Source organism: Calidris pugnax, unplaced genomic scaffold, assembly GCF_001431845.1.
Source record: "Calidris pugnax isolate Ruff unplaced genomic scaffold, ASM143184v1 scaffold27, whole genome shotgun sequence".
NCBI lineage: Eukaryota > Metazoa > Chordata > Aves > Charadriiformes > Scolopacidae > Calidris > Calidris pugnax.
The window spans coordinates 14,509,534-14,535,752 of record NW_015090893.1 but is presented as its reverse complement, the minus strand read 5'-3'; the positions used below and the strand labels follow the sequence as shown (position 1 = coordinate 14,535,752).

The following is a 26,219-nucleotide window of genomic DNA, read 5'->3' as shown; positions in this document are numbered from 1 at the left end:
ATTTTCTCTTTCTCATTTCCCAGCTGAAGGTCTCACCGCTCATCTTGTTTTTACCAGGGAAGGTGAAAAGCAAGCAAAGGATATCCGCTAGCACAAAGTCTGTTTCCTTTAGAAATAACAAGAGGAAATGCCCTGCCTAAACATGAGGCAGGACCAAACTGCAACCCCATTAATATCCAGGCAAGTTACTCACTTGGGTCTAGTTTTGGCTTTTAATATTTGAACTCCAACCACTGTGAACGATTTAGAGAGAGCTGGCTTCTCTACCAGATCAGCCTCCCTATCAAAATCCAGTTGTCTTTTGAAACTATGTCAAAATTACCTGCTATTGATACTGAAAGTGACTTCTTTGCTAAGGCAATTATGTCCACAACCTTATTTATGGTGTGTGTGCATATATATATATATATATATATGTATGCAGACCCACAACCATGCAGTTCCCCTGCTGTGCTCTCTCGCTCTGCAGACTCTGTACCAGTCTCGGGTTTTACAGAACATTGCCCATGCAATTAAATACTTTCATAAACCTTTCATGTCGCTGAACTAGAAATATCTTTCAGCCAAAAGTGCTCTGTGTTGCTATAAGGTTCATTCCATAGGTAGGGCATTAAGGCTGGACTTCAGAGACTGGGGTTAGTTCCCTGCTCTGCCACAGCCTTCCAGGTAATAATCTTGGCCAAGAGTTAACCTACACCCTTCCTCCTCTGCAAAACGGGGAGAGGAGCATTTCCTCAAGGCAGGGAATATATTAAGGTTTATAAGCTGCTTTGACAATTAGGTCAAATTGGAAGCCAAGTAAGGGTACTGGTTGTAATCCTCAGCAGCACATCCAGGGCCACAGCTGGGACTGCACATCTGCCCAAACAGGGAGGCATCTCCCAGGGGAATCTGGGACAAGAGAAACACCCAGATCTTGCATTTGCAAGGCAGGTTAAATACTTGGTTCCAATTGAACACCTCTAAAACTGCACAAGTAGCAGAGATAAAACTCCATTACTGTAATGTGGCTTTTCAGTGTTAGGAAGGCAATTAGGCTTTATCACTCCCCAGCTGCTACCAGGCAGTGCTGAGGGTGAACAATGGTCCTTCTACTTAAATGCTCCACCTGGGGTGAAATAGCCAAGGCAGAGACATATATAGCAGGATCAGAGGCACAAAGCCTCTCCAGGAACAGGCATAAGAAGGAGAAGGGATCACAGAATGGATACAGAGGTGAGAGAGAAAACAGAGGAGCAGCTCGCAACTTCCCTCCTCATCTACCTTCTCCAACTTCACTGCACAGAGTAGATACACCATCCCTTGGTTAAACAGTGGGATAAAAACGAGGAGAGACATCCATCAGACATGGCACAGTCCTCCAGGGCCACATCCACAAGTTTCTCCTCACCTTTCTATTAGATCAAGCCAATCTAAAAGACTCTCTGTAGGCCTGGGAAGGGCTCCCAACCCAACTGCTGTAGGAGCCCAGAGAAGTCAGCCCTGCTGAGGCTTTCACCTCCTATAGTCACTGCTTTTGGAGTGAACAGGGGGAAGGGACATGAACTGACCCACTTATCATCCCTTTATCATCAAAACTGCGTCTGCCAGATACTCTCCTGCCTTTGTTTTGAATCCCTAAGCCCTTAGGGAAAGCTGAGGTGCAGAAGCACACTTTGAAAAGGAAATGCTACAGCTTCTAGCAAAGCTTTTTACCTCCTTTGTCTCTCAAGCCATTTTTTATTACAACTATTATGTCTGCAAATCTGACAGTTTCAACACCTATTTCCTCCTGACACCCAGACACATTTTCGCTCTTCCTTCTATATGAGCCAAACCTTGAACTGTGTTAGGGTACAAGGACACACCACAGGTGGTACACTACACCTCATTCCTAGGAATTTGTGAAATCAGGTTAATCAGGACTTTTCTGGGGGAATCATTACAACCCTAAAGGTAATGACTTTCTTAATTGGGAGGGCAATTCAAAGGCTGCCTGCAAGTAATTAAGTGCCATCAGTAAGGATGGATGGGACACACTGAAGAGGGAACTGTATTCACTGTCTAGTGCCAGACAGTGCCCAGGAGTGCCCAGTGTCACAGGACAGCCCAGGAGAATGCAAGGTCTCCTCCCAAATCTCTTCTTCATTCAGCTCTGCTCAAGGACACCATGTTGAGCCTCTTCTCCATCGCTGGACTCTTGCTACTCTTCGCTGAGGTGGTAGGTTTGATATGAGTGTTGGAAAGCAAGCAGCAAGGCAGCCAGTTCAGCTGCAAAATCAAGACCTAACTGAAAAATTCAAAGATCTGATGTTAAAACAGCCAGCTATTCCTGTCTCTCAAGCCATTTTTTATTACAACTATTATGTCTGCAAATCCGACAGTTTCAACACCTATTTCCTCCAGACAGCTGATTCCCAGACACATTTTCGCTCTTCCTTCTATATGAGCCAAACCTTGAACTGTGTTAGGGTACAAGGACACACCACAGGTGGTACACTACACCTCATTCCTAGGAATTTGTGAAATCAGGTTAATCAGGACTTTTCTGGGGGAATCATTACAACCCTAAAGGTAATGACTTTCTTAATTGGGAGGGCAATTCAAAGGCTGCCTGCAAGTAATTAAGTGCCATCAGTAAGGATGGATGGGACACACTGAAGAGGGAACTGTATTCACTGTCTAGTGCCAGACAGTGCCCAGGAGTGCCCAGTGTCACAGGACAGCCCAGGAGAATGCAAGGTCTCCTCCCAAATCTCTTCTTCATTCAGCTCTGCTCAAGGACACCATGTTGAGCCTCTTCTCCATCGCTCGAACTGTGTTAGTGTACAAGGACACACCACAGGTGGTACTCTGCACCCCATTCCTAGGAATTTAATTGTGAAATCAGGTTAATCAGGACTTTTCTGGGGGAATCATTACAACCCTAAAGGTAATGACTTTCTTAATTGGGAGGGTAATTCACAGGGTGCCTGCAAGTAATCAAGTGCCATCAGTAAGGATGGGTGGGACACACTGAAGAGGGAACTGTATTCACTGTCTAGTGCCAGAGGTCCAGGTGCCTTCACAGGACAGCCCAGGACAACGCAAGGTCTCCTCCCAAATCTCCTCTTCATTCAGCTCTGCTCAAAGACACTATGTTGAGCCTCTTCTCCATCACTGGACTCTTGCTACTCTTCGCTGAGGTGGTAGGTTTGATATGAGTGTTGGAAAGCAAGCAGCAAGGCAGCCAGTTCAGCTGCAAAATCAAGACCTAACTGAAAAATTCAAAGATCTGATGTTAAAACAGCCAGCTATTCCATAGAGGTATGGAGCAGCAGGCCCCGTGCTCTGACATGTGCATGTGGTTTCCATTGAAGCCAACCAGGGCTGCACACAAGCATCTGTGAAGTCGCTCACTTTAGTTTTCCTCTTTTACAGAAACTGTACAGCACAACCTTCTTCCTAATAATTTTATCAAGCTCCACCTTCAAATGTGGGGTGCAACAGAAAAGGAACAACAGGAGGCAGTGGGGACAGAAACCCCAGGATGGGTTTTCCTGAGACTACAACGTGACTGCAATGAAGACAGAAATTCTTCCTTGCTCCACGCCTTCCAAACAAATGGGAGGTTAAATCTCAAATGCTCAGCACAGAAGCCTCTTTACCATCCATCATCCCAGAGCCTTCCTCCTACCGCATCTGTGTTGCCTTGAAATTTCACTCTGAAAATGAAGACCCAGTGAATAAAGGAGGATTGCAGTTGTTGGGCCAGTTCTCACCCACATACTCCCAACGGAGTTAGAAGGGAGTATTGGGTCCCACATGGGCTCAGTGCTCTCTCTCATGGAGCTAGGGTGGACTGAAATCCCCCTTCACCCTCCGGTAATTCACTACGTGGACGATGACTGGAACTGACTACACAGGCTTGGCCCCTTGTACACACATCCTTCCTCACTTAAAAAAAAATAACCAAACAACACTTCGTGCAATGAAATGACCATCAGCTACAAAAATACGTGCTCGGAAAAAAAAGAGTCTCACTTCCTGAACACCGTACCAGAAGCAAAAAGAGACCAGTTTCTATTAGAAAAGAAACAACAAAAATACTGTTAAAAGGCTTGTTGTTGTGAAGTGGAGGGCACGGCTCAGCATTTGAGCACACTTGGGAACACTCATTCCCACACTCCCATGTTACCTTTGCTGCTCCATCTTTTTGTCATGTTAATTCTGCTCACTGACAAAAATTTGTCTCTTCATTTCTTCACGTTTCGGTAGCTTGGCTGCATCTGGTCAGTTAATGCCATTAAGTAATCTTTGTTTCTTGTAGTTTCTACAATGGAATTAGCTGGCACCTATACCCCCAGGAATTGCTTCTCCCAGCTGCTGAGGAAGTCTGAAAAACCTGTGTGTCAAACTGCACAAAATCCCGTTAAAATGCACTCTCACCCTGCTAGAAAATTAAAGCTCGTGGTATGGCAAGAGGAGACCTCATGAGGTACCTGCTGGGAGAAGAGAGTCTCACCACACTCAAACAAGACCAGCACAAAATCCCTTTAAAATGCACTCTCACCCTGCTAGAAAATTAGACCTCGTGGTATGGCAATAGGAGACCTCATGAGGTACCTGCTGGGAGAAGAGAAAGTCTCACCACACTCAAACAAGACTGTGAAGGAACATTGTGAAATAATGCAGACCAGCACTACCGAGGCGTCCTTCCAGCCCGACAGCTGACATGGAGCTGGGCAGCAGGAGGATGTGACAACGTTAAGGGTCCAAACCCGCCCAACATTGTGAAATAATGCAGACCAGCACTACCAAGGCGTCCTTCCAGCCCGACGGCTGACACGGAGCTGGGCAGCAAGTGGATGTGACAACATAAGGGTCCAAACCTGCCCTCTTCTTCCAAAGGCTGATGGTGCTAACACAAACCAGACCACAAGGAGCTTCATACGTTGTTCATGTTGTTTGCCTTCGCTGATGTGAGCCTTTCCAAGGAATCACTTAATATTCTTCTCTGTAAACTTTTCTTCCTGTGGCTGCAGGTGAATATTAACCTATTTATGGCATTTTTCTCAGGAGTAAAACACCCAGAGATGGAGTGGAAATTTGTCTTTAAGCTTTCTATTGGTTTCATCACAAAATGATAATAAATTCCTTAAAACATTTTCAATACGGATGTTTTTAACAAATAATAAAATTTAAACTAGTCAGTTACTTCTGCTTTAGATCAGCTTCATTTCTCAGCTCCCATGAATTAATTTAACTCCAGCCTATAGTTATTTAAATAAATCATATAGAAAAAAGGACCTGTTTTTTAGATTGGGAAAAAACTTGATGTCCAAACCTTAGCATTCACCAAACTCATATTTTTTGATCCTACTGTCTGAGAGACGGGAGCCAAAATACAGACAGGGCTCTCACTTTAACTCTTTGTAATCCGTAGGCCATCACAATGCAGGCTTTGCTTAAGGTTTTACTCAGAAAGACAGCACTCCGTTTGCTCAGAAAAGGTAACATCTGGACTTCTTCATAGACCTTCTGGGCAGGTCTCTGCTGCCAACACAGTGCAGGACCGAGATGGTCCCACAGCACTACTCACACCCAGGTGCAGCCGCGCTCCAGCTCCGAAATGCTCCCATGGGAAGACATCCAGAGCACGCGTCTGCGCTTCACGAGAGCTCCATTCATGGCAGACGGACTGGGGCCAACACACCAGATGGCAGCCCGAGCTCAGCACGTCCCACGTGCCGAGTGGGTGCTCCTGGGCCACCTGACAACCAGCAGCATGGAAGGCAAGCATACGTTTTGGAAGACACGTGGCTATAGTCTTCACATTTCCCACAGGAAGAGGGACCAGGCTAAGAGTGTGTAAATGTCGCTTTTCCTCCAGCAACAGAAGATCCCAGAGGTCCAAGGAATTCCTCCCCCCCTACACTATGCATTACTCAAGTGATGTTGCATCACAGCTCCTTATGATCCTGACTACAGGCTGTTAATTAAGCTCAAGCTACACAGCAGACAACTAGCCCAGGCAACCCTTAGCTGGCTTTGAGCCTCAGCTGCTTTGCTGTGATGGCACCTTGAAGGTCTCCTCACTGCTGCTCTCCAGCAGCCTGGCTTGCACAGCCTCACAGTAGGGCAACCAGGGTCCACAATTCTACCAATGTGACAACTGCCAGGTTGAGAGCATGCCAGAAGGTCAAGTTTGTAAAACTGTGGGGCAGAAGGTGCAAGAAGAAGCACCCACAGACTTAGAACATGAAGAACGGCAGAACATGGACACAGCTCAGAGTGTTGTCCAAGTTCCTGCACAAAGAGCGACATACTATGGGACAGAAAGAACCTGTGCCCTCCCTGAGGGACTGGAACACAAAAGCACATCTTGTCCAGAGCAAGAACCTCATTTCAAGCAGAATCAGGCTAATTTTGCCATCTTAATTAGGTCAACATAAAGCACACAGCAGCATTGCCTCTCTCTCTCTCCAGCATCACAGACCCAGACTTCTTCCCCTACCCAGCACCCAAGTCATGAAAATGAAGGCAAACTCAACTGGCCACTTGCAAACAAAAACGGAGACCAACCAAAAAGCACATCCAGAGATGAGGTCCCAGCGTCCCTTCCAGAAAGCACCGGCCAAGTGCTTTCTTACCAAGCCATTTTCTTACCACAAATACAAGCAGAGTCAAAGAAAAAGCTTTACCAGGAGCCACAGCCACATGACACGGCAAAACTCTCTCTTTCTGAGCATCCTGCTTTAACTGTGGGCTGCCTTTCAATTACTCTTTCCACTTCTAGACAAATATTTACCACAAAGAACCTCAAGACGGAGCACACACACACAAAAAAAAAAAAAAAAAAAGGAAGAATGCCTTCATTTGAGCAATATTCCACTCAAAGATCTGCCAAACAACTCAAACTACCCAGAAGAATTTCAAAACTAACAGCCAGATTCCTTGGCCGTGACCTTAAAACAACATTTGACTCACTGCTTGTTTGAGTCTATTTTGACCTTCGACAGACTGACCCACAAGTCAGCACAGCTTCTTGGAAGGCAAATGCCTACTCTCGTTAAAAGAACTCGACACAAAAGCTAAATGCAACACGACTTAAGCGCGGGGAAAGCAGCAAAGTGCCTGAAGACTCAACAGAGGCTGGAAGTAGCTTTTTTCAAGCTCAACCTTTTACTTTCTGCAGCCTGAAGAGATCACTCGCCCTCGAAGGACCTGTGCCTTTGAGTTTCAAGCTTTTTCACTCGGGTCTCCACGGGAGGTGCTGAACCAGACCTACCTGCACATTCTCTTCTGTCACCTCAATCTCGGCAGTGTAGATGTAATCAATCAGCTTCCTCAGCGTCTGCCCATCGACATCTTTTATCTCAATCTTCTTGGCTTTACTTTCAGACATGTCTCCTGAAATTCATTTCAAAAGGACAGTTAGAGTTTGCTTCGCAAGAACCTCATTGTTCCCCACACATCCAGCACATCCTCCTGGTATCTGACTAAAAGACTGCCCGGACACTATCCCTGACCATCAAAGGACAACCGGCGAGATTCCCAGAAACTTCCTAATGCTGCCTAAAAAAAAAAACCAAATACAGTATAACCCTCAACCACGTCTCATCACAGAGACAGACTCAAAGACACTGTGGACAAGTCTTAGGAGGGCTTTTTTTCTTTATTTTTTATATATATATACACACACATGCACGCATATATAGGTAGATGAATAAGTTGCAACAGCTGAGTTAGGTGGCTTCATGGTTTACCCTACAATAAAAGCAAGGCAGCCTTATCCTCCTTCTTTTGGAAGAACCTGAAACCTGCTGAGGAAAAGGAGCACACATGCCAGCAGTGACACCCAGTGTGCTGAAAGCTTCTCTCCTCTGTCCCCCTGCCATAACCTGTCCACACAGTTACACCTTACACAACGCATCTGGGCACCAAGACGTATTTCTCATCTCTCACCTTCCCAACCTCACACCTCAGAGGCAAGGCAACCTTTGGATCTAAACTGTATCCCTTCTGCAAATACATGACTTGAAAAAAATACCCCAAACATGCAGAACTAGAGCAATAATTTCCCCTATGGATGCAGAAGTCAAACCCCTATCTGTGTAAAAGCCTACATATGAATCAGTGCTTTATGTGCCCCTTCGCCAGCACCAACACTGTGCAGGCACCACACACACATCACCTGAGCATTAGAAGGAGCTTTTTTTCCCCAGAAAAAAAAAGCACATTGTGGGGAGTGGAAAGGACTCCCCGGGGCCCTTCCAGTGTCCACACACACGGTGACCTCACCGAGGTGCTAATCACCAAAATCTTGAGAAATCACAGAAAAGAAAGAACAAACTCCCAAGCAGGAAGAAAACGATAAGTCAAAAAGAAAATTGAGAAATCACAGAAAAGAAAGAACAAACTTCCAAGCAGGAAGAAAACAATAAGTCAAAAAAAACCAAAGCTAAACAAAGGAGAGCATGAAGAAATGTCAAATCTTAAACCTGGGCATGAATAATCACTACTCTAAGAAATCTGGTGACTCAGTACTGCTGTGGGATTAAGAGGAAAAATAGTTCCTGCAGCCTATGGAAGAAGTAATTACAGCCTACATCTCTGTACGGCGTGCAACAAGACGTGGCCAGGCATATTAAGTGCACGGCAGAGTCAGATGCTAAAGGGGGTCCGAGCCTGAGCAAAATCTGGATCCTGGAAACCGAACTTTGCAGGCTTCACTTATGCCAATGAGGAGGTAAATAACAGGAGTAGGGTCAGACCATAAGTATTAGAAGTGCCAACAACTTCCCAAAGGAAAAGTAAACTGAAAGAATATTTGCCCCAAATACAATTTTTAAAGTTAAATAATAAAACATTATTCAGAGAAGCCCATGAATACAGATGTACAGTACAAAGGGATAAATGACCTACATTTGGGAGGTCTTCAAAGCAGCTAGGACTTTTTAACTGACATTAAATTGACATCTTCATACACACTTCCTCTCCCCAAAAAAAAACAACTCCAGAGATGAGAGGGGCTCCTGAGAACAGATCAGTCCCCAGCAGCCTAGATGGAGCTGGGGGTGCCTGTAAGGAGCAGCCAGCCAAACCCCATGGGCACGAGGGACAAGCAGAGCATCTGGAGCCCTGGAGTGCTCACCAGGACCCTTGGAGCAGAGTAGAGGCTCAGAGGCACTCACACCTAGAGATCGATGCAGAAATAGCTTAAAGAGCCCGATCTGATAGCATCATCCGTCTTTGTGGCGTTCATGTGACACAGGGAACAAAAATAAAGGCTGTGTGGGCTTCCACTCCCACCAGCAAGCTGCCAGCCCTGCGTGCAAACGGCCTCCCCTGGCTCCACGCTGGCATCGCGCTGCGTGCCATGAGAAAGGGGAGTCTCGTGTGATGGGATCCAACACCTCCAGCCACACTGACGTGATCCGGACACATCCCTAACGCTGGGGAGCGAGGAAGAACCTGAAGACACCACAAGTGAACCACGGCAGGGGTTGGAGCAGGCAACGAGCCGCCCCCTCCTCCAAGCACAGACCCAAGGCAAATGCAAGCTGCAAAGAACGGGTCAATTAAGGCATCTCATCCCACATCCCTTCAGGAAAAAAACCCCACACCTTAAAGCCCACAAAACCCAACCCCCAGGATGTCTTTCATCACTCAGACTCATGCCTTACCTGACACCTTAATTACAGAAGAATTCAAAGCACCTGCATCATCTCTCATACACAAGGGCTGTGCAGAGAAAGGGCTGCCCTGCACAAGGGGCCACACAGATGCTGTCCCCGCAGCGCTGCGGCCAGGGAGACACCAGGAACAGGCCAGGAGGGAGCAAAGGTGGGTACAACAGGCAGAGCAGCTCCAAGCAGACCCTCTTTAGGGACCAGACTTTGCAGACACCAGCCCCTCACGAAGGCAAGCCCTTCATGCACCACGCTCAACACCCAGCGGCGCTTTCTCCATTCCCCTCTGCTCACGAGGGCTGGGAGAGAGCAGAGCTCTCCTACTTTGTCACAAGAGAAACTACAGTTGAAACTGCAGCAGCTCGTGGTGCCGTGTTTACCCAGCACTGCAGCTTGCCCTGCCTCCTCCATACTGCGCTCCTGAGAGGCTTCCCAGTTCACAGACACAGCTTTTGCTGTCTCCTAAGTAGGAAATGTGCTGTAGGAGAATACGAGTGCATTGGATAACAAAATCACAGCCTCTCACCCACGGGACGAGTGCTGTGAATCAGAACATGAGACCTGCAAGGGAGGTTTCTGCGTGGCTGCTTCCTCCTTCAGCACTTCTGAAGTTCCCCTGGGTATTGCACAGGAGCAGTCCCAGCAGCATCACTGCAGTACCCGTTACCCTTTCTGAAATTATTGGTTTTTTCTTCTAAATGGATAGAATATAGTGTTCCCAATCATCCCCACTGAATGGTGCCAATAAGGACCAGCCACCATCCAAAAGGCTCTAGAAAGCCAGTATGGGAAGGGACCTTCAGGAAGTTCTGGGTCCCATCCGTCCTTCAGCAGGGGAAGATACAAACAGTAGATGTGCCCACTTCTTCTGGGACTTCCCAAGGTTATTTCAAAGGGGAATGCCTAACCAGAAGACTACTAGATGGTTCAGTGAAGACCCCAAGGTCATCACAAGGTCATTCACAAGTCCAAAGTCAGGCTCAACCCACATGGACAGGCAGAGCAAGCATCAGGTGTAGGCGGATGAGCTGCAGGTCTCAGTTTGGTTCCCACTGTTTGGAGCTTTACACCCATCAGCCACCACCACGCAGCTGCCAGGGGACTTCTCCACCTCCCCAAACCCCCAGAAAGTGGCTCCTCCAGCAGGGACTCAGTGTGCACAAGCATCTCCTGCCTGGGTCCTGCAAAGACCCAGACCATGTGGCTGCCCCCTGGTCATTGGGCTGCATCGCTGATGGGGCAATGCAAAAAAAAAAACTCCAAATCACAACAAGCAACTGACATTCAAGCTGTGATTTTAAAACCTCCCCCTCCAGAGAGCGAACAGCCACAGAGCTGGAAGGAGATCCCACACTCTTTGCAGGAGGGAGATTCAGACCCTAGAAATTTGGGACTCACCGGACCAAAACCAAAGGGAGAACCAGCCTTTGCCTGACCTGCTGCCCCCGGGGACATGTCAGGGGGAGGGGACCGGCGGGCGCCGAGGCTGTCACCCAGCCCAGGGGAGCCGGCCACATGACGGCGGTTAGCTGATTACTGTTTAACCAGCAGCATGAGGGATTACACGGCCCGGAGAATTCCTCCATGGAAACATGAGCAGCCCCGCGCCACCGCCTTCCCGCTCGGGTGACCTCTAAGGATCAGAAGGGTTTTTCCAATAATTTTCCTTTTTTTAAACTTCTCGGCAGGAACGAGCATCACGAGCGCTCTCAAATCCTCCCCCAAGGTGCAAAAGGTTGGCTCTGGGCAGGGTTTGCTCCTCTGCCTCACCACCACAGCTAATACCTGCTCCAGTGCCCCAGGAAACATCAATGCTCTCCACCTTACCCACCACACCGACAAAGCCACCAGGGTAAAACCTCACATCTCATCTCACATTCAGACATCTGTTTACACCTGAGGTTTTTTTCCACCCCCACCACCACCTCCATTACAAAGGGAAAAAAAGCTTCCCAAACGACAAGCTTTTTCCTGAGAAATGCTGTGTTCTGCTTCCAGTAAAGCAAATAAAACAAGGTCTAATCTCAAGGCTTTTACAAAGAAGCAGGAACCCACAGGCAAAGGAACATGAAACAGGGGCAAAATCCCCAAACCTCATTTATGCTGAAGCTGAGGGACGGTAACAACCATCCCCTGGAGCATAAAATCATTTTCTTTGTATTTGGTTAAGTCTGTTCCTATCCTGGAAAGATCAGCAAGAAAAAAGGAGGAAGCTAAGCAGCTCCTGACGAGACTAATTTTACTAGAATGACTTAAACAACCTGGTAACTCCCCAGCCTTGCAACTGGCACAGCTTCCTTTGCTGTCCCATCTGAGCACAGCCACCAAAGGGCCCGTGCTACAGGGATTAGGAGATCAGAGCAAGAATTGGTTTTGTCCTCTTCTTCCCTTCACTCTGAGGTTGCATCAGCCATTACCAAAATATACAGGACTGCAGCAACGCACCCTGCAAAAACACAGGCAGGGCTGCTGAAACACACTGGGATCGAGAGAACAACGGTGTTATTTCAGGCAGCAGCAAAAAGTGCCATGAGAGATTAAACATCCACCACTGCAAATCAGCATCAGCAGGGCTGAGCCTTGAAAACTACAACTTCTGTGCCAGCAACTTCTTTGATGTGCACCGTGAACATTCAGGGCACCGCACACGTGCTTGATGTTAACAAGAGAACCCAAGGTCTTGTTAAGGGTCGGGGGTGGAACCCAACCCAAAAAGCAGAGCCAAAAAACCCAACCCAAAAAGCAAAAAGCCTCATGGAAACCTTCTCCTTTGCTACCCACATGCTGCCCACTCCCCCCATACCCATATATCCCCCCCATACCCATATACTGTGCCTCAAGGAATTAGCCAAGGGTGACCAGCAAACTGCAGATCTACCTGGACCAACACAACCAGAAGGCCCTGGGTTTCATAGAATCATAGAATTGCCCAGGCCAGAAGGGACCTCCAAAGGTCATCTAGTCCGACCCCCCCACAGTCAGCAGGGACACCCCCAACTAGACCAGGTTGCCCAGGGCCTCGTCGAGCCTCTCCTTGAATATCTCCAGGGAAGGGGCCTCAACCACCTCCCTGGGTAACCTGTTCCAGTGCTCCACCACCCTCACAGTGAAGAACCCTCTCCTAATCTCCAGTCTAAATCTGTTCCCCTCCAGCTTGAAGCCATTTCCCCTCGTCCTGTCACTGCAGGCCTTCCTAAACAGGCTCTCCCCAGCCTTCCTGTAGGCTCCCTTCAGGTACTGGAAGGCCGCTATTAGGTCTCCCCGGAGCCTCCTCTTCTCCAGGCTGAACACCCCCAGCTCCCTCAGCCTGTCCTCGTAGCAGAGGTGCTCCATCCCCCTGGAGTTTGCAATGGCCCGTTCGACGCGAGCGCAGTGTCTGGTGTACCAGAAGAGTACCTGTAAACATCGCACAAAAATAAGGGCTGCAGGCCGCAAGGACCACGCGGTGGGCTTCCATCTCCACAGTTTCGGCCACAATCACCACATCACAGAGGAGCCGCTTGCTGGAAAAACACCAGAAAAGACAAAGATCATTTCAGGTCTCCTGGTAAGGCAATAAACTACATCGGTACAGCCTGAAAAAGTTAAGCAGAAAACACACCACTACAGATAAGGCATCTGAGCTTCTGCCAAAAGCCAGTGGAACGTTCACTAATCCTTCAGCTACCAGCTCCTGTCAATGTTCCTGATGCTGCAGCCCTGCCTGTGGTTCTGCTTTTCCCAGAAGAAAAAAAAAATAATTTTGAAGCCAAACTAGGCATACATGCTGCCCAAAGAATGGATGGAACAGTTCCTTACACCACCCAAATAAGTAGAGCTTGGAGAAGGTACAGAAGAGCTTACGAGTTTGGGCACTACCTGGAGCCAAGCTCTAGTAGATCTGTAAGACAAGAAATAGCCGTGGCAAGGGAACACCAGCAGTGCTTTCCTCTTCCCACCAGGGAAAGGTAGAGAGGAAAAATGAAGTTATTCCTGTACTTCCTTCCATTTTTGGCCCTACAGAATGTGACCACCAAAACAACTCCTGGTACTGACCAGCACAGAGACTACCCCAGCCATCTCCCAGTGAGATGTCAATCACCGGAGTTTATCCATGGGCATGAGGACTCCGTTTACCACATGAATTAGTCCGGGATTAAGAGTCACTGGGACAAAGCACAGGGTTCCAAACAGAAACGAAAAAACTTCTGAGCTCCCCCACAGACTCATTGTACAGCTTTGGAAAAGTCACTTCATTAACTACTGACCTTTTCTACCAGCCTCACGTATGTCCTTTGAGGATTCATTAGTTAATGTTTGCACAGAGCTTCGGAGATGCAGACAGCTAGAAGTGCTCAGCCTCCCAATAAGTCGGTTTAAGATGTTTGAGCATACAAATGCAAAATAAGGGTGTTCTTTTCAAATGTCATGCCTGAAAAAGGATCAGGGTCTGTAAATCTAGATGTCGCCTTCTCTTCGGAAATGCTTATCACCAAGCTGCAGTTTGTCTTGAGGAAACTGCAGATCAAATAAACACACACAGAGCTTCCTAATGGACTAGGTATGTCTTCTCTCCTCCACATATCGGAATACATGAACAAAACATCTGTGAAATGGAGGTTTATAGCTGGAAAACAGGAAGGAAGTAGAAACTGGGAGTCTGTGCTCTGCATTCACCCAGTTTGGAAGGGGTGATGGCAATGAGGGGAGCTCTTTAACAGCCTTGTAGGAAGCCTGATGGAGGCTTCCTCATTTCCTTCAGCTTCTGTAAAAGATGCTCTGTTCAATTCCCCTTTGGCTTATAGTCATCTAAAGTCCCCCACTTGTGAAATTTATTTCATCTGGTTTGAAAGCTAAAGAGTGAGCAACATACAGCAAATAGGTTAAGGCTTAGCAAGATTCTTCTAGACCCTCTGCATGAGATTTCTGGGTGCATTTGAATGGAGACACTATTATTTAAGGTAGCTATTAACACCGATTGTTGACAGCTTAACGGATGGCAAGCTGGATGCACATACAATAGATGTGAGAACTGTATATTCCAGGACAACAGCAGGAGCTGACAAAAAGAAATGCCCAGAAGAAGAAAACATCAAACAGGTGCTTAAGGGCAGCTTTCAGTCTTCTATATTTTATCATTCCAGTATTCCACAAGATCTAGCTAACTACAGGCAATAAGAAACATTGTCAGTCTCCAGCTATCCCCACTGTGCTTCAATTAACAAAGGAATAATAGTAGTACAATAGATTTCAAAATGTAGCTGCACAAACCTCTATTTTCAGATCCTTTGCTTTCAGTACAAAGAAAGGACTAGAGGGATGCCAATTAAACAAAAAAAAAAAAGAAAAAAAAAAAAGAAAAGCCCATACTCCCCTAACTACCACAACTCAGCTTCATGCAATTGTTCCAAGGGAAGGATATTTCCATTTTCTGTTCCTATGCAACTGAGAATCGCTGTCAGACATCTGTGGAAGGAGAAGTTTCTAATCCTTCTCCACACTGGAGAATATGTATAATGGGAAATTACTTAATCCACAGAAGAGAGGTGGCTCTTACAGCACCTTTTGAGTACTTTGAGTGTGCAGGAAGAGTGAAGGGTGTTAATCTGCCTCCATCATATCACCTGGATAGCAAGGGAGCACATAAATTCACATGTACCTGTCATTGGAATTATTTTAAAAATTGGGTATCAAAGTCTCCATTTGAATGGTAAAAGACTCAAATCAACTAGTCAGAGAAACGCTCGCTGAACTTCTATCTGATTCATGGGATAACAACCACTTGGGTTTAACCACTGCCACCATGTTGCTGCTGGGATGACAGCAGTTCTTGAAGACTGTGTGTGCCAATATTTTTTTCACAGCCTCCATTCTCCCTGTACCCACGCAGCTGTGTAGAGACCAAGATGTTCTTTTTTAACTAATATCAGGATTTTTAAATTTGCAAGTAGAGCGCTGACATTCTTCCCAAGTTGTTGCTTTTTTTCACCCCCTACTTCAGAGTGCTTAAGCCCAGACTGAGCGACGCTGCTAGTTAAAGAGCATAAGAACAGTACATTAACAATCTTTGGTCCTCAATTATGCGTAGGTGTCTTAATGTCTGTAATGTTCTATTATTGGTTTTCAGACCATTAGCTCAGTTAAGAACAGTTTACAGCTGAACTTGCTGTAAGTAATGGAAAAGACTAAATGAATTATCATCTATAAATGAAGGCTATTGCTCAGCTAATGTTTTTGAGCAATAGCTGGCTTCTTTCTGCTGGGAAGACAGAGAGGTCTGAGACTGGGAAGAACAACCCACCACAAAAGGCCTATATTTTAGCTCTCTCTTCCTACTTGTTTATTAATACCCTACACACAACCACGAGCTGTGACAAAGATGGCATTTTTTTCTTTTTCCTAAGTCTCCTAAAAGCCTTTCTGTTCCAATCAGCACATTTCTGCTCAACCAGAGAGGGTGCCCATTAAGTCAAAAGTGTACCTCCGTAATTCATTCATGACCTTGAATGCCTTTCTCATGTGAGAGGGGTTGACTGTCACTGTGCGCTGGTCCTTTTCATCTTCAGCTGCCTCAGAGGATCGGGAACTCTGCTTAATGCTAAAAACAGGGACAAAAAAAAAAGGAGTAGAAAGTTTGATTCAATGACACTTTAAAAAAAAAACAACAACACAACAGTATCATAAAACTACAGCACAGGGCATTATGCAAGTTTGATTCAATGACACTTTAAAAAAAAACAACACAACAGTATGATAAAACTGCAGCACAGGGCATTATGTACGGAGTCAGTCTCATGCTTGTTAGTCGGCTCAGGTTCATCATATGAAGAGTATCACAAAATGCAGCTACTTCTGCACGGGTGCTGAAAGCCAACCCAGCCCACATTTCAGTCAGCAGGGAAGAAAAGGAAAAAGTGCCAAACACTTGAGGACAAAGCCCAGCCTTACAGGCTTCGGGCCAGGAAAGCAGTATAAGTTGAAATTCAAGCCAGAACATAATTACCTCACTGAATAGAAATAAGACTTCAGCACTGGGAACTAGAGGAGTACCATGGATACCTTAACATCCATACAGAGAAAGAGAAGTTTAGTTTTCAATGTCCCACGTGAAAAACGTAAGCATACAATACACGACTTGTATCTTTTTCCATAGAGCAGTAGAAAAAGAGCAGAGCAAGTAGAAAAGGACTATTAAAACTCCCTGCACAGCTCCCAAAGCATCAGCTTTACCGCTTAGAACCAGGTCTATTTAGTGCCACTGAAATGTATAGCAACAATTATTAAACCAGACTTTCCCACCAGAACCACCAGCTATATAGGTAACGTCAAACCAGATGCACCCAGTTCTGTGCTGTGTCTAACCAGGCCAACAGGTGCCTAAGGCACATCCGTGTCCTCATTACTTTGTTTGGAGCATTGGCTCTTTACACAGAATTGACATCAGGTCAATATCTCCACCTCCCCGGTCTGGAAGTGTGGGAAATCACTCGGAGCTAAAGGTTTCCACCTATGAAAAAAGCAGCACGTAAGAGCAAGGTCCCCGTCCTGCTCAAAGCCACAGCTCATCCCTCAGACCCACCAGCAGGTGAAGGCAAACAAGACAAGTCAAGCAAGGTTGTCCATGTTAAAAGCCAACCCCAAGCAAATGACAGACCTTAGGAGGTGACCCCATCACCACCGTGCATCAGATCCAAGACCTTCTCAGAGTTTTTCTTCCAAAGGACGGTCTCCTTCAGCTTCATGTTTGTCCTCTCCTCCCTGCCACCTTTTTTTAGTTGGTCTTGTATCACGATCAAAAAGGCTGAAATGTGTTAAACCAATAGTCTGGACAGCTCAACATCCTGACCCTACAGGTGACCAGAAGATGATGTCTGAAGAAGGGTACCAAGCCAGGGAAGCATAGAGGGATCCTTCCCTAGAACCACTTGGCAGCCTCTGCTAAGGTCTGTAGGCATGTACATATAAATATATATACACGTAATATTCACATACAGTGACTTTTCCTTTAAAAAACACGATTATTCACAACTTCCTGACCGGTGGCTGTTACCAACACCGTGTCCCTTGACACCACACAAAGCTCTTTGCCCCCTGAGCTGTCCTCGGTGGGTTGCACTGTCCTCCTTCTAGAAACAAGATGCTGAGCAGCAGCCAAGCTGCAGGAACACACGCCTGCATACTGAGTGGCCTCCAGCTTTGTGCCCGAGACAAAGGTTAATGCCAAAAACCCAGCCAATTCCTTCACTTTGCTGAGCAAGTGAAATATTTTCAGTCATAAGAGAAGCCACGAGGCTGAGCACAGCAACACTCAGCACACTCACGTCCTGGATGAGGGAGACAACTTCCCAGACCGCATTACAGTCATCATCCAATTAGCTTAGCGTGGCTGGATTAAAAGAGAAAAAAAAAAAAAAAAAATCAGAAAGGAAAGTACCTCTTGTTAAATGTTCAGTATTCAAGGGACTGGTACCAGGCAACGACAGCTTTTCTGTCCCCAAAGAAAGCTGGACTCATTCTGTGCCACACGCAGCGTCGATGGGCACAGAGTCACAGCAGCACTCGGCTCTTCCCCAAATCTGCACACCCCAGCGAGGGAGTCTCCTTGCTCCAGGGACACGGCCAAATTCAGCTAAGCCTCAGTGTTGTATCTATCAAAAGCCCCGGTTGAAATCTTGGGCCAAGATGAGTTTGACCACAGCTCTAAACATCCCAGCATAAACCCTTGCTTTTTAAACAGCTAAACCTGCCCTCGGCAGAGCCAAGGAGTGAAAAATGAGGCTCTGGAACTGCAAGTGACTTCACCGAGCTTTCAGTCTCCAAAGCCAAAACACATACGTACAGGAAGCAAACAAAACAAACAAAAAAGAAAACTAAAAGAAAAAAAAAAAAAGAAAGTGAAAGCGAAAGGCGGCAGCAGGGAGAGCTGTACCCATCGCTCCCGGGGCCACCACCGGACACTGCTTTGGTCATCGTCATGATGGACCTCGTGGGGTCCAAAATCAAGTGACGCACACTAAAATCACAAGGTTTCTCTAATCAGAAAAAGCACACCGCTGAGATTTATTTATTAGCCCTCCTGTGCCGGAGACCAGATTCATTATTATCAAACTTTTCCGTTGGCAAGAGACACAGTTCAAAGGACACGGCGAGTTTCATTGAACACCAAAGTAAATGTCACATCAACAAGCCTTCATAAAGCCTCAACTCCACCAACGTTTGTCTGTGTATTTTAAAAGCAAAAAACCTTCCTTCAGAATTTCTGAAAAACATCAATGGGTTCTTCCTAAAAAGCATGAAAAGTAACTTTTTAAAAAGCATCCTAAAAGGCATCCTCGGCTTGATTAGCAGGGGTGGATTTCGCATGTTGCCAAAGGCTCACCAGAAGAAAATACTGCAGATTGGTTAAAAACTTGTTTCAACAAAAAGCAAGATATGCTATTTAAAGTTTTTCCAAATGACTCATATAAAAAAAAAAAACACATTTGAAAAATTAATGGCCAAGAGCCTTTAACTCATCTTTGAGACTGACTCAGCTGCCACAGAACTGGGTTCCACTAATGGACGGAGGATTATTTTATCAGGGAGGAAGATTTCACACCCCCGTGTGCACACTCTCCAAGCTCACCGACACGTTTCCGATGTAAAAATGCAAGAACCTAAACCCTCCAAGCAAACACAACCCACCACAAAGCAAAAAGCTACCCCTGAGAAGACCAAAAACCTGCATTGCATAGCCCTTTTTTCATGCTTTTTTACCCACAACTCTAAGAATTATTACGCTTATTACATTGTTATCATATTAACGGGGCAAAGCCAAGGAGGAACAGGGTCCTCTGATCAAAGGCACTGCCTGAGACCACCCGGACACGCTGAACACCTCGTGATCACAGAGACTTTCCCCCCAGCACCTCCACGTTTGCCTCGCTGATGTCCTACCACACCAGCGGGACTGGGAAGCCGGCTGCCAGGAGCAATTTGTTCTATTCCTGGGCTATCTGAGGCCGCGCACCGAGCGAACGGACAAATGATTTAATTTCCCTGGGCCAGATGAACACCCTCGTTAGGGACACAGCAGGGTTCTCCTAAAATAAGCGAAGAGGCTCTTACTTTCAGAGAGTGCCAACCCCACCTCCACCTCCTGCGTGTCCCCGAGTAGAACAAATGAACCCCAATTTTGAGAGCCCCAAATTAAGCCAGTGAAGCTAATCACAGCCCCGTTTACACCGTGGTCCCCCTCCCCAAGCCCCACTGGCAGGGCTCAGCTCAGAGCACCCGGGGGCTCGCAGCACAGCTCCTGCCTGAGCAGCCACATACCAACCCACAGAAAGGTATTTTAAAAACCCATAACCCGTAGCTCTGTATCAACTATAAAGTTGGGTTGCCTTAGTTACCAGCAGTAATTACAGATGTCTTTGTAGATTACGTGAAAGAATAAAAACCTCCCTTAGAGCTAAACTGTCCCCTGGCAAGATTATTGCCATGCAGAGGGCTGGTAAACCCCAGGACCAAAAATCTCAACTCTGCCAAAACCAATTCTACCACTGGCTTTACTGGAGCCAGGAGTTCACTCTAAAGGAGGGGCAGATCTCAAATGTGCTCTCCTTCGGAGCAGAGAAGGATGAGCTTCTGCTCATGTTTCTGGGAGAACAGCCACCACACTCAGCCCCAAGCCCACAATGTGGACACCACAAAGGTCCTCCTCCACCAGGCTCTCACGTTAGAGAGATGATGGGGCTCATATCCAAGTCCAGCCCAGCCCAACCTCATCCCACTGTGCTGCATATGGGGGCGTTCTCTGGGGAGCTGCTCTCATCTCCTGCCTGCCCATTGCAGGCTGAGGTCTGCTCTCCCGGGTTGTCCCATAACACTGCAGAGCTTCGGCCCCACCAAGGTTGGCCAAAGAGTCAACAGAGCTTGGTGACCAGCCCTGCCACAATCCAACACTTGTGCAGGCACTTCAAATCCTTGTATTAACTCAGAATGACACACTAACTGTAAATTTTCAAGGCCCATGTAGCTTCTTGGTGGGATACATTACAATCATCACTGTAAAACGTTCATCTTCAGTTTCTGACAGGTTTGACATAGCTCTGATCTAAAAATGTAATAGATACCCAACAGCAGTCACTAGTCTTCAAAACTTAAATGCCTCTACTAAGATAAATGGAGACCAAAACCTTAATTTAGTCTTAGCAAAATGAAAAATCGTTTCACCTTAACTGGAGTAATTCTCTGTTTAGAATCAACAGCCAAAATCATAAAGCAAATATGTTGTGCTCAATAGTTTTATTTCTCGAGTCAGGCAGACACTGTAGATGCCCATGTAATGGATATTCATAAAAATATCAAATTCTGAATTTTTCTTTAGGTATATACAAAGATAGTAGAAAAAAAATGTGAGTGAAGGAATCCAAATACGTAGATGGATTTTTGAGAGGATTTCAGAGAAACATGTTATCATTAAAACATATGGGAGGTAGCATAATGGAAAGGATTATATTTTTTTTATTTTGCTATTTTGTTGAATTTTTTCCATCAACATGGAGACATTAGCTTAGAAAAAACACACAATTGGTATACAACAGATCCCCAGAAGGATATTCATATCAAAGATGACCTCAGGGGAAAAGCAGACTTCAGAAACTACTGAGAAGAAAAGTCTTTGCTGACAGTAATGGAAACAACACAAAATAACTCAAATATGACAATGCCATTTGCTTTCAAAGATAAATATTGTATTTCTCCAACAAATACTAAGAAGAGACTACCCCCACTCAAAGATAAAGTTACAGGCATTTTAATTCTTTAGCCAAGAAAATTAACATTCCAGGGTTTTTTTTTCCTGTTAAAACTCAAACACATCTTGCAAGTTCAGAACCAGACTATCATGCCTCACGTAATTTCTCCATAAAATGAAAATCCCTATCTGCACAGTAAAAGAAAATCAGGATTCTGAAATAATTTATTGCTAAATGTGAATGTTCCAGGTTAAATCCCCCTTGCCTCTGGCTGCTTCTGCCCACAGGCAATGCCACGGGCACATGATACCACTGAGCCACTCGGATGTGCAAGTTATCAGGATATTTGAGTCCGGGCAGGCTTGGGACCAGAGTCAGAGGTGATGCGAGCACCAACAACGTGTTACTCTCCAAATACAAAAATGGAAAAAAAAAAGCAATAACATTGAAAACCAGAGGGAATTCTGCTGTCATGAAAGTCAAAGAGTGTAAAATGTGAGGCCTGATCTGCATGACATAGATCTGAGCTGAAACGAGGGGCAAAGGTACAAGAATGGGAACAGAACCAGCCCAGGGTGCTCGCCCACCAAGGTCATTTTCCAACCCCTCTTTCCAGGACTTGCTCAGAGCAGGCAAAGCAACCCCCACACAACGTGCCCTTTCGAACCAGAGAGCAGGTGAATATTTCCAGCTTTCCTTGCCAAGAGTCAAACCCCACATCGTTACTGCCCGCAACCAGTTCAGGATTGCCTTCCTCTTCCCAAAAAAACTAGAAATACAAGCAGCAATTTGGATAATCATTCCCCACTTCCACAGGCAGAGAATGTGCTGAGGGGGACGGTCCTTCATGTCCTGAAAACAGATGGCCTGGAAAAAAATGGATAAGGCAAAACAGTCCAGGTACTTTTCCGGTGACTTTTTCACCGCTGTTATTCCCAGCAAAAGGCCTCCAGACAAAATGAGGTAACTGTAAAAACCTTTGCTGGTAACTGTAAAAAAAAGGTAATAAGTAATAGTGCCGAGGATGATCCCAGCCTGGGGTATCAAAACAGCTCTGCTCCGCTTCCTCAAACACTGGACTATATTTATATATATATGTAAAGAAAAAAGGACAAAAAACCCATTCCATGGACTAGCACCCAGCACAAGAAGATAAGGCACTTGAAATTAATTAATATCTGGATTAATATCCAGAGGTGGCCATTCAAACCCTTACGGGAAGCAGAAGCCCCACATTGCAATTTAAGAGAGATGTGGCAGGCTGAAAGTTTTGTTTTGCACATTAAATACACAAACAATTGCAACCTTTGAGTCCCATAAGGGTAGAAAGCTGCCCTTTGGAGCTTGGAAAGCAGCTCCCACAGGCTGCTGCAAGTGTTTTCCCTCAACAGAGGGAAAATTTCCAGAATTTGGGTGTTGATCCCAGCTTAATTTTCCGATGTATCATATTTAAACAAAACTTCTGTCGAGCCCTGACAATTACTACCAGCAGATCAAGCCCTCTCTCTGCTCCCCCACCCCCTGCAAGGTCACCAGCACAAAAGGAAGCATTCAGCATATCCTGTTTTTTTAAAAAATATCCCCCCTAAAAAACCTAAACCAGCTTAACCTTTAGTCTGAAGCAGCACAACTGAGCAGAAGGCACCCCGACAGCGGGGAGGATGAAGGCAGAGCCGAAACACTGAACATCCCCCTGGCATCTACTGAGTCCCTGTGCACAAATAACCTCTTTTATGCATTCAGGGGACATCAGGTCGGCTCTGAGAGCACTTCTGCACACCGTTTTGGAGCAAAATAGCTGCCTTGCAGAAAATAAAGTCTACATGGACCAGCTACTGTGCAAGGGAGACACAGGACCCCCTCCTGCCTGCCGTAACGCCCGGGTGATGCACAGCTTCCACATACACACACGGGTAAATTGACCCCTGGAGGCTTCACAGGTGTTTGAGATTTTAATTCATTACTCAAAAAAAAAAAAAAAAAAAGAGGCAAATATGAGCGGGTAAGCTGCTGGAGGCTCAAGATACAAACAAGGCAGATACAAACAAGGCACATCTCGTTGACCGAGCGACCCTGTAGCACACCAGCCCACCTTTCCTGCTCCACCAGCGATGCCAGAAAACACCCGCTGGGGCAGCCAGCCTCCCTCCCCTCTTCCTTCAGCTCTAAAACACGTCCTTACTGGAAAACCACCCTGTGTCCTTCCCTGTGGGTACAGGGGGCCAAGCCGCCCGTCACCATGACATTGCAACATGGAGTAATAACACGGCAGGCGCCCATGGGAGATGGGATTTCTGCAAGCGGGTGGCAATGGGGAGGGGGGACGGGAATCCCCCCCCTCAAACGGCGTCCCGCATGCCTGCACACAGCCCCGGCGAGCTCCGGGTGGGGGGGAACGGCACCTCCATCCCCTCCGAGCATCCTCATCCCCTCCGAGCATCCCCCATCCCGCATCCCTCCGGGACCCCCCCCCCCCGCCGGGCCCCGCCGCGGTGCCGGGGAGGACACAAAGGCTCGGTAGCGGTCCCTACCTCTCCTCCTCCATGGTGCGGGGCGGCGGGGGGCCGGGGCGGGCGGCGGGGCAGGCTCAACGCCCCGGGCCCGGCATGGCTGCGAGCGGCCGCCCCCGCCCCGGGCCGCTTCCTGCGGGAGCGGAGCGCTGCGTCCCCGCCGCGCCCCGCCGCAGCGACTGCCGCTCCATGGTGCGGGGCGGCGGGGGGCCGGGGCGGGCGGCGGGGCAGGCTCAACGCCCCGGGCCCGGCATGGCTGCGAGCGGCCGCCCCCGCCCCGGGCCGCTTCCTGCGGGAGCGGAGCGCTGCGTCCCCGCCGCGCCCCGCCGCAGCGACTGCCGCCGCCGCAACACCGCACCGCCTCCTCCTCCTCTTCCTCCTCCCCGGCGAGCTTGCGATCGTCTCTGGGCAACGGCAGCTGCGGAGGGCGGCCCCGCCGCGCCGCCCGGCCCCCGCCGCCTCCGGTCAGAGCCGCTGGCGCAGCCCCCGGTTACGGCAGCGAGGAACGAAACGGGTCGATGGACCGCCCCGAGACGTCCCCAAAGGCGGGGGAGGGATGGCGAAGAGCGGGGACCCACCGGGGAGCGGGACGGGAGGGAGCCGGCAGCCGCGGGGAGCAGCTCTCCGCTCCCCAACATCCACCCGTCCCTCCGTCCGCTGCTCAGCTCAGCCCGGAGATCCGTGCCTTTAACTCCATCACTCCAGAGGTGGCCTCTGGGGAGATGGTGGATGAGCCAAGGGGTCCGTAACTACTTTAATCCGTCCAATCTCTAGATTAAAGGAAAGTTCTAGCGGACCGAAAAGCCCCTGTACCCACCAGGAGGTGCAGCCCGCACACCGGGCAGAGAGCGGAGAGGACTGGTGATGCTCAGACCCGCTGATGAGGGTCCCAGCCCCCCTACATCTCCCCACACCGTCCACAGAAAGCAAGCTCCAGCCCCAATTTATAAAATTCCCCAATCTCTAAGAGTCTTGCTGTCCTTCTGTGCGATGTACCAGGGCAAATACATGCTGTGTAGGCAATGTGAGTCCTTCTAAACTGCAGGGGGTATTTAGACTGAAGCACTGGACTAAATCACATTTGCCATTTTTATTCCAATTGATACAAATGCAGAGACTTTAACTTCAATCTATATTTTTCCCCCCCTTCTATTAAAAGATTTTCTCAATCTTATTCTGCAACAATGAGGCTCTAGAGGTCAATTATAATAAAGACAAGAAACATTTACTTTCTTCATTACTTTTCCATTCACAGGATGTTCTTGTGCGAAGATATAAGCATCAAGAGATTTCTCCTGCGAGATACCATTCCAACTCTTTCCTAAATAAAATTACCTCAAACCATGTCCTCCTCCTTACTAAACCTACGTTTCTTACATCTTTTTAAAATCTATCAGCAATTATGACTGAACAGATGGCATTGCACCTTCCACACGAGGCTCTCAAAAGCTGGTTGAGAATCTTAACTAGTCATCACCCCCATTCTTCAGATAAGAAAACTTAACACACCTGGAAGTTAAAGAACTTTATAAAAGTCACATGGGGATGGAGTGTCAAGAGTCCTGCTGTCTAAACACCATTTGGCAGCCTCCCCATAAACTGAAGAAATACAAATAAAGCCATGAAGCCAAACCACACAGGATTCAGGCAAAATTCCTGCGTGTTCCCTTTGAGAATCCTGTTAAATTATCGGTTTAACACATCCAGATCCTCAGGTACTTCCCAAGTGTCTGCTCAGTCTTACACTCTTGATGCACAACATGCAAAACAGCAAGAGAAGTTCAAACCAGATTAAAAAAAAAAAAGTAACTATATTAAAAATAGTCAAATTCACCTAGAAAACAAGGGCTGGAGTTTGTTTTCATTCAGCAAGTCCCTCAGTAATCAAAAAAATTCCAGATACAAGAGCAGGTCCTCAAATTGCTGCAAAGTACCCATGTATTTTTATTAGCACATATGTTTTAAATAATAAAATATTAGGCTTTCACCATAAAATCGACGTCTCACTTCAGTCCACCCAGGAACCAGGCTCCCAGGTTGAACCAACCCAGAAATACCTTCTTACATACTTTACCCCACCGGGTCGTGCACCCCTGGACTCTGCAAATGCTGATAGCAGCCACGGAAAGGTAAATCCCAGTGACAGACAAGAGCAAACCAGTGAGTAGTCCTTGCTGGAATGGGACAAAGGCATGTTCCAGTAATCAGAGATTATCTTTACAGCAGCCTTGCAAAATAATCATGGCTGGGTAACAGCCCCAAGTGGAAAATTTCTTACGTGTTTTTAGGTGCAAAGATTGGTATCTTGAAAGAGCAGGCGGGTTAAAGGAATTAGCAAC

At 47.0% G+C, this 26,219-nt stretch overlaps 1 protein-coding gene across 2 annotated transcripts in view; it reads right to left on the bottom strand.

The window, feature by feature from the left end:
- The window catches only part of KLHL3 (kelch like family member 3), a 50,844-nt gene that overhangs the window by 24,503 nt on the left and 122 nt on the right, over nt 1-26,219 (bottom strand). Inside the window, exons 1-4 of one of the 2 annotated variants that reach the window (XM_014948176.1) lie at nt 23,902-23,930; nt 16,114-16,230; nt 13,050-13,156; nt 7,250-7,371 (exon numbers count right to left, since the gene is read on the bottom strand). In XM_014948176.1, coding sequence (XP_014803662.1) covers nt 7,250-7,371; nt 13,050-13,156; nt 16,114-16,230; nt 23,902-23,915 — 360 coding nt within the window. In that variant the 5' untranslated portion in view covers nt 23,916-23,930. Of the gene's footprint in view, nt 1-7,249; nt 7,372-13,049; nt 13,157-16,113; nt 16,231-23,901; nt 23,931-26,219 lie in introns of those variants that run through there. The other variant, XM_014948177.1, reaches the window with a different exon arrangement.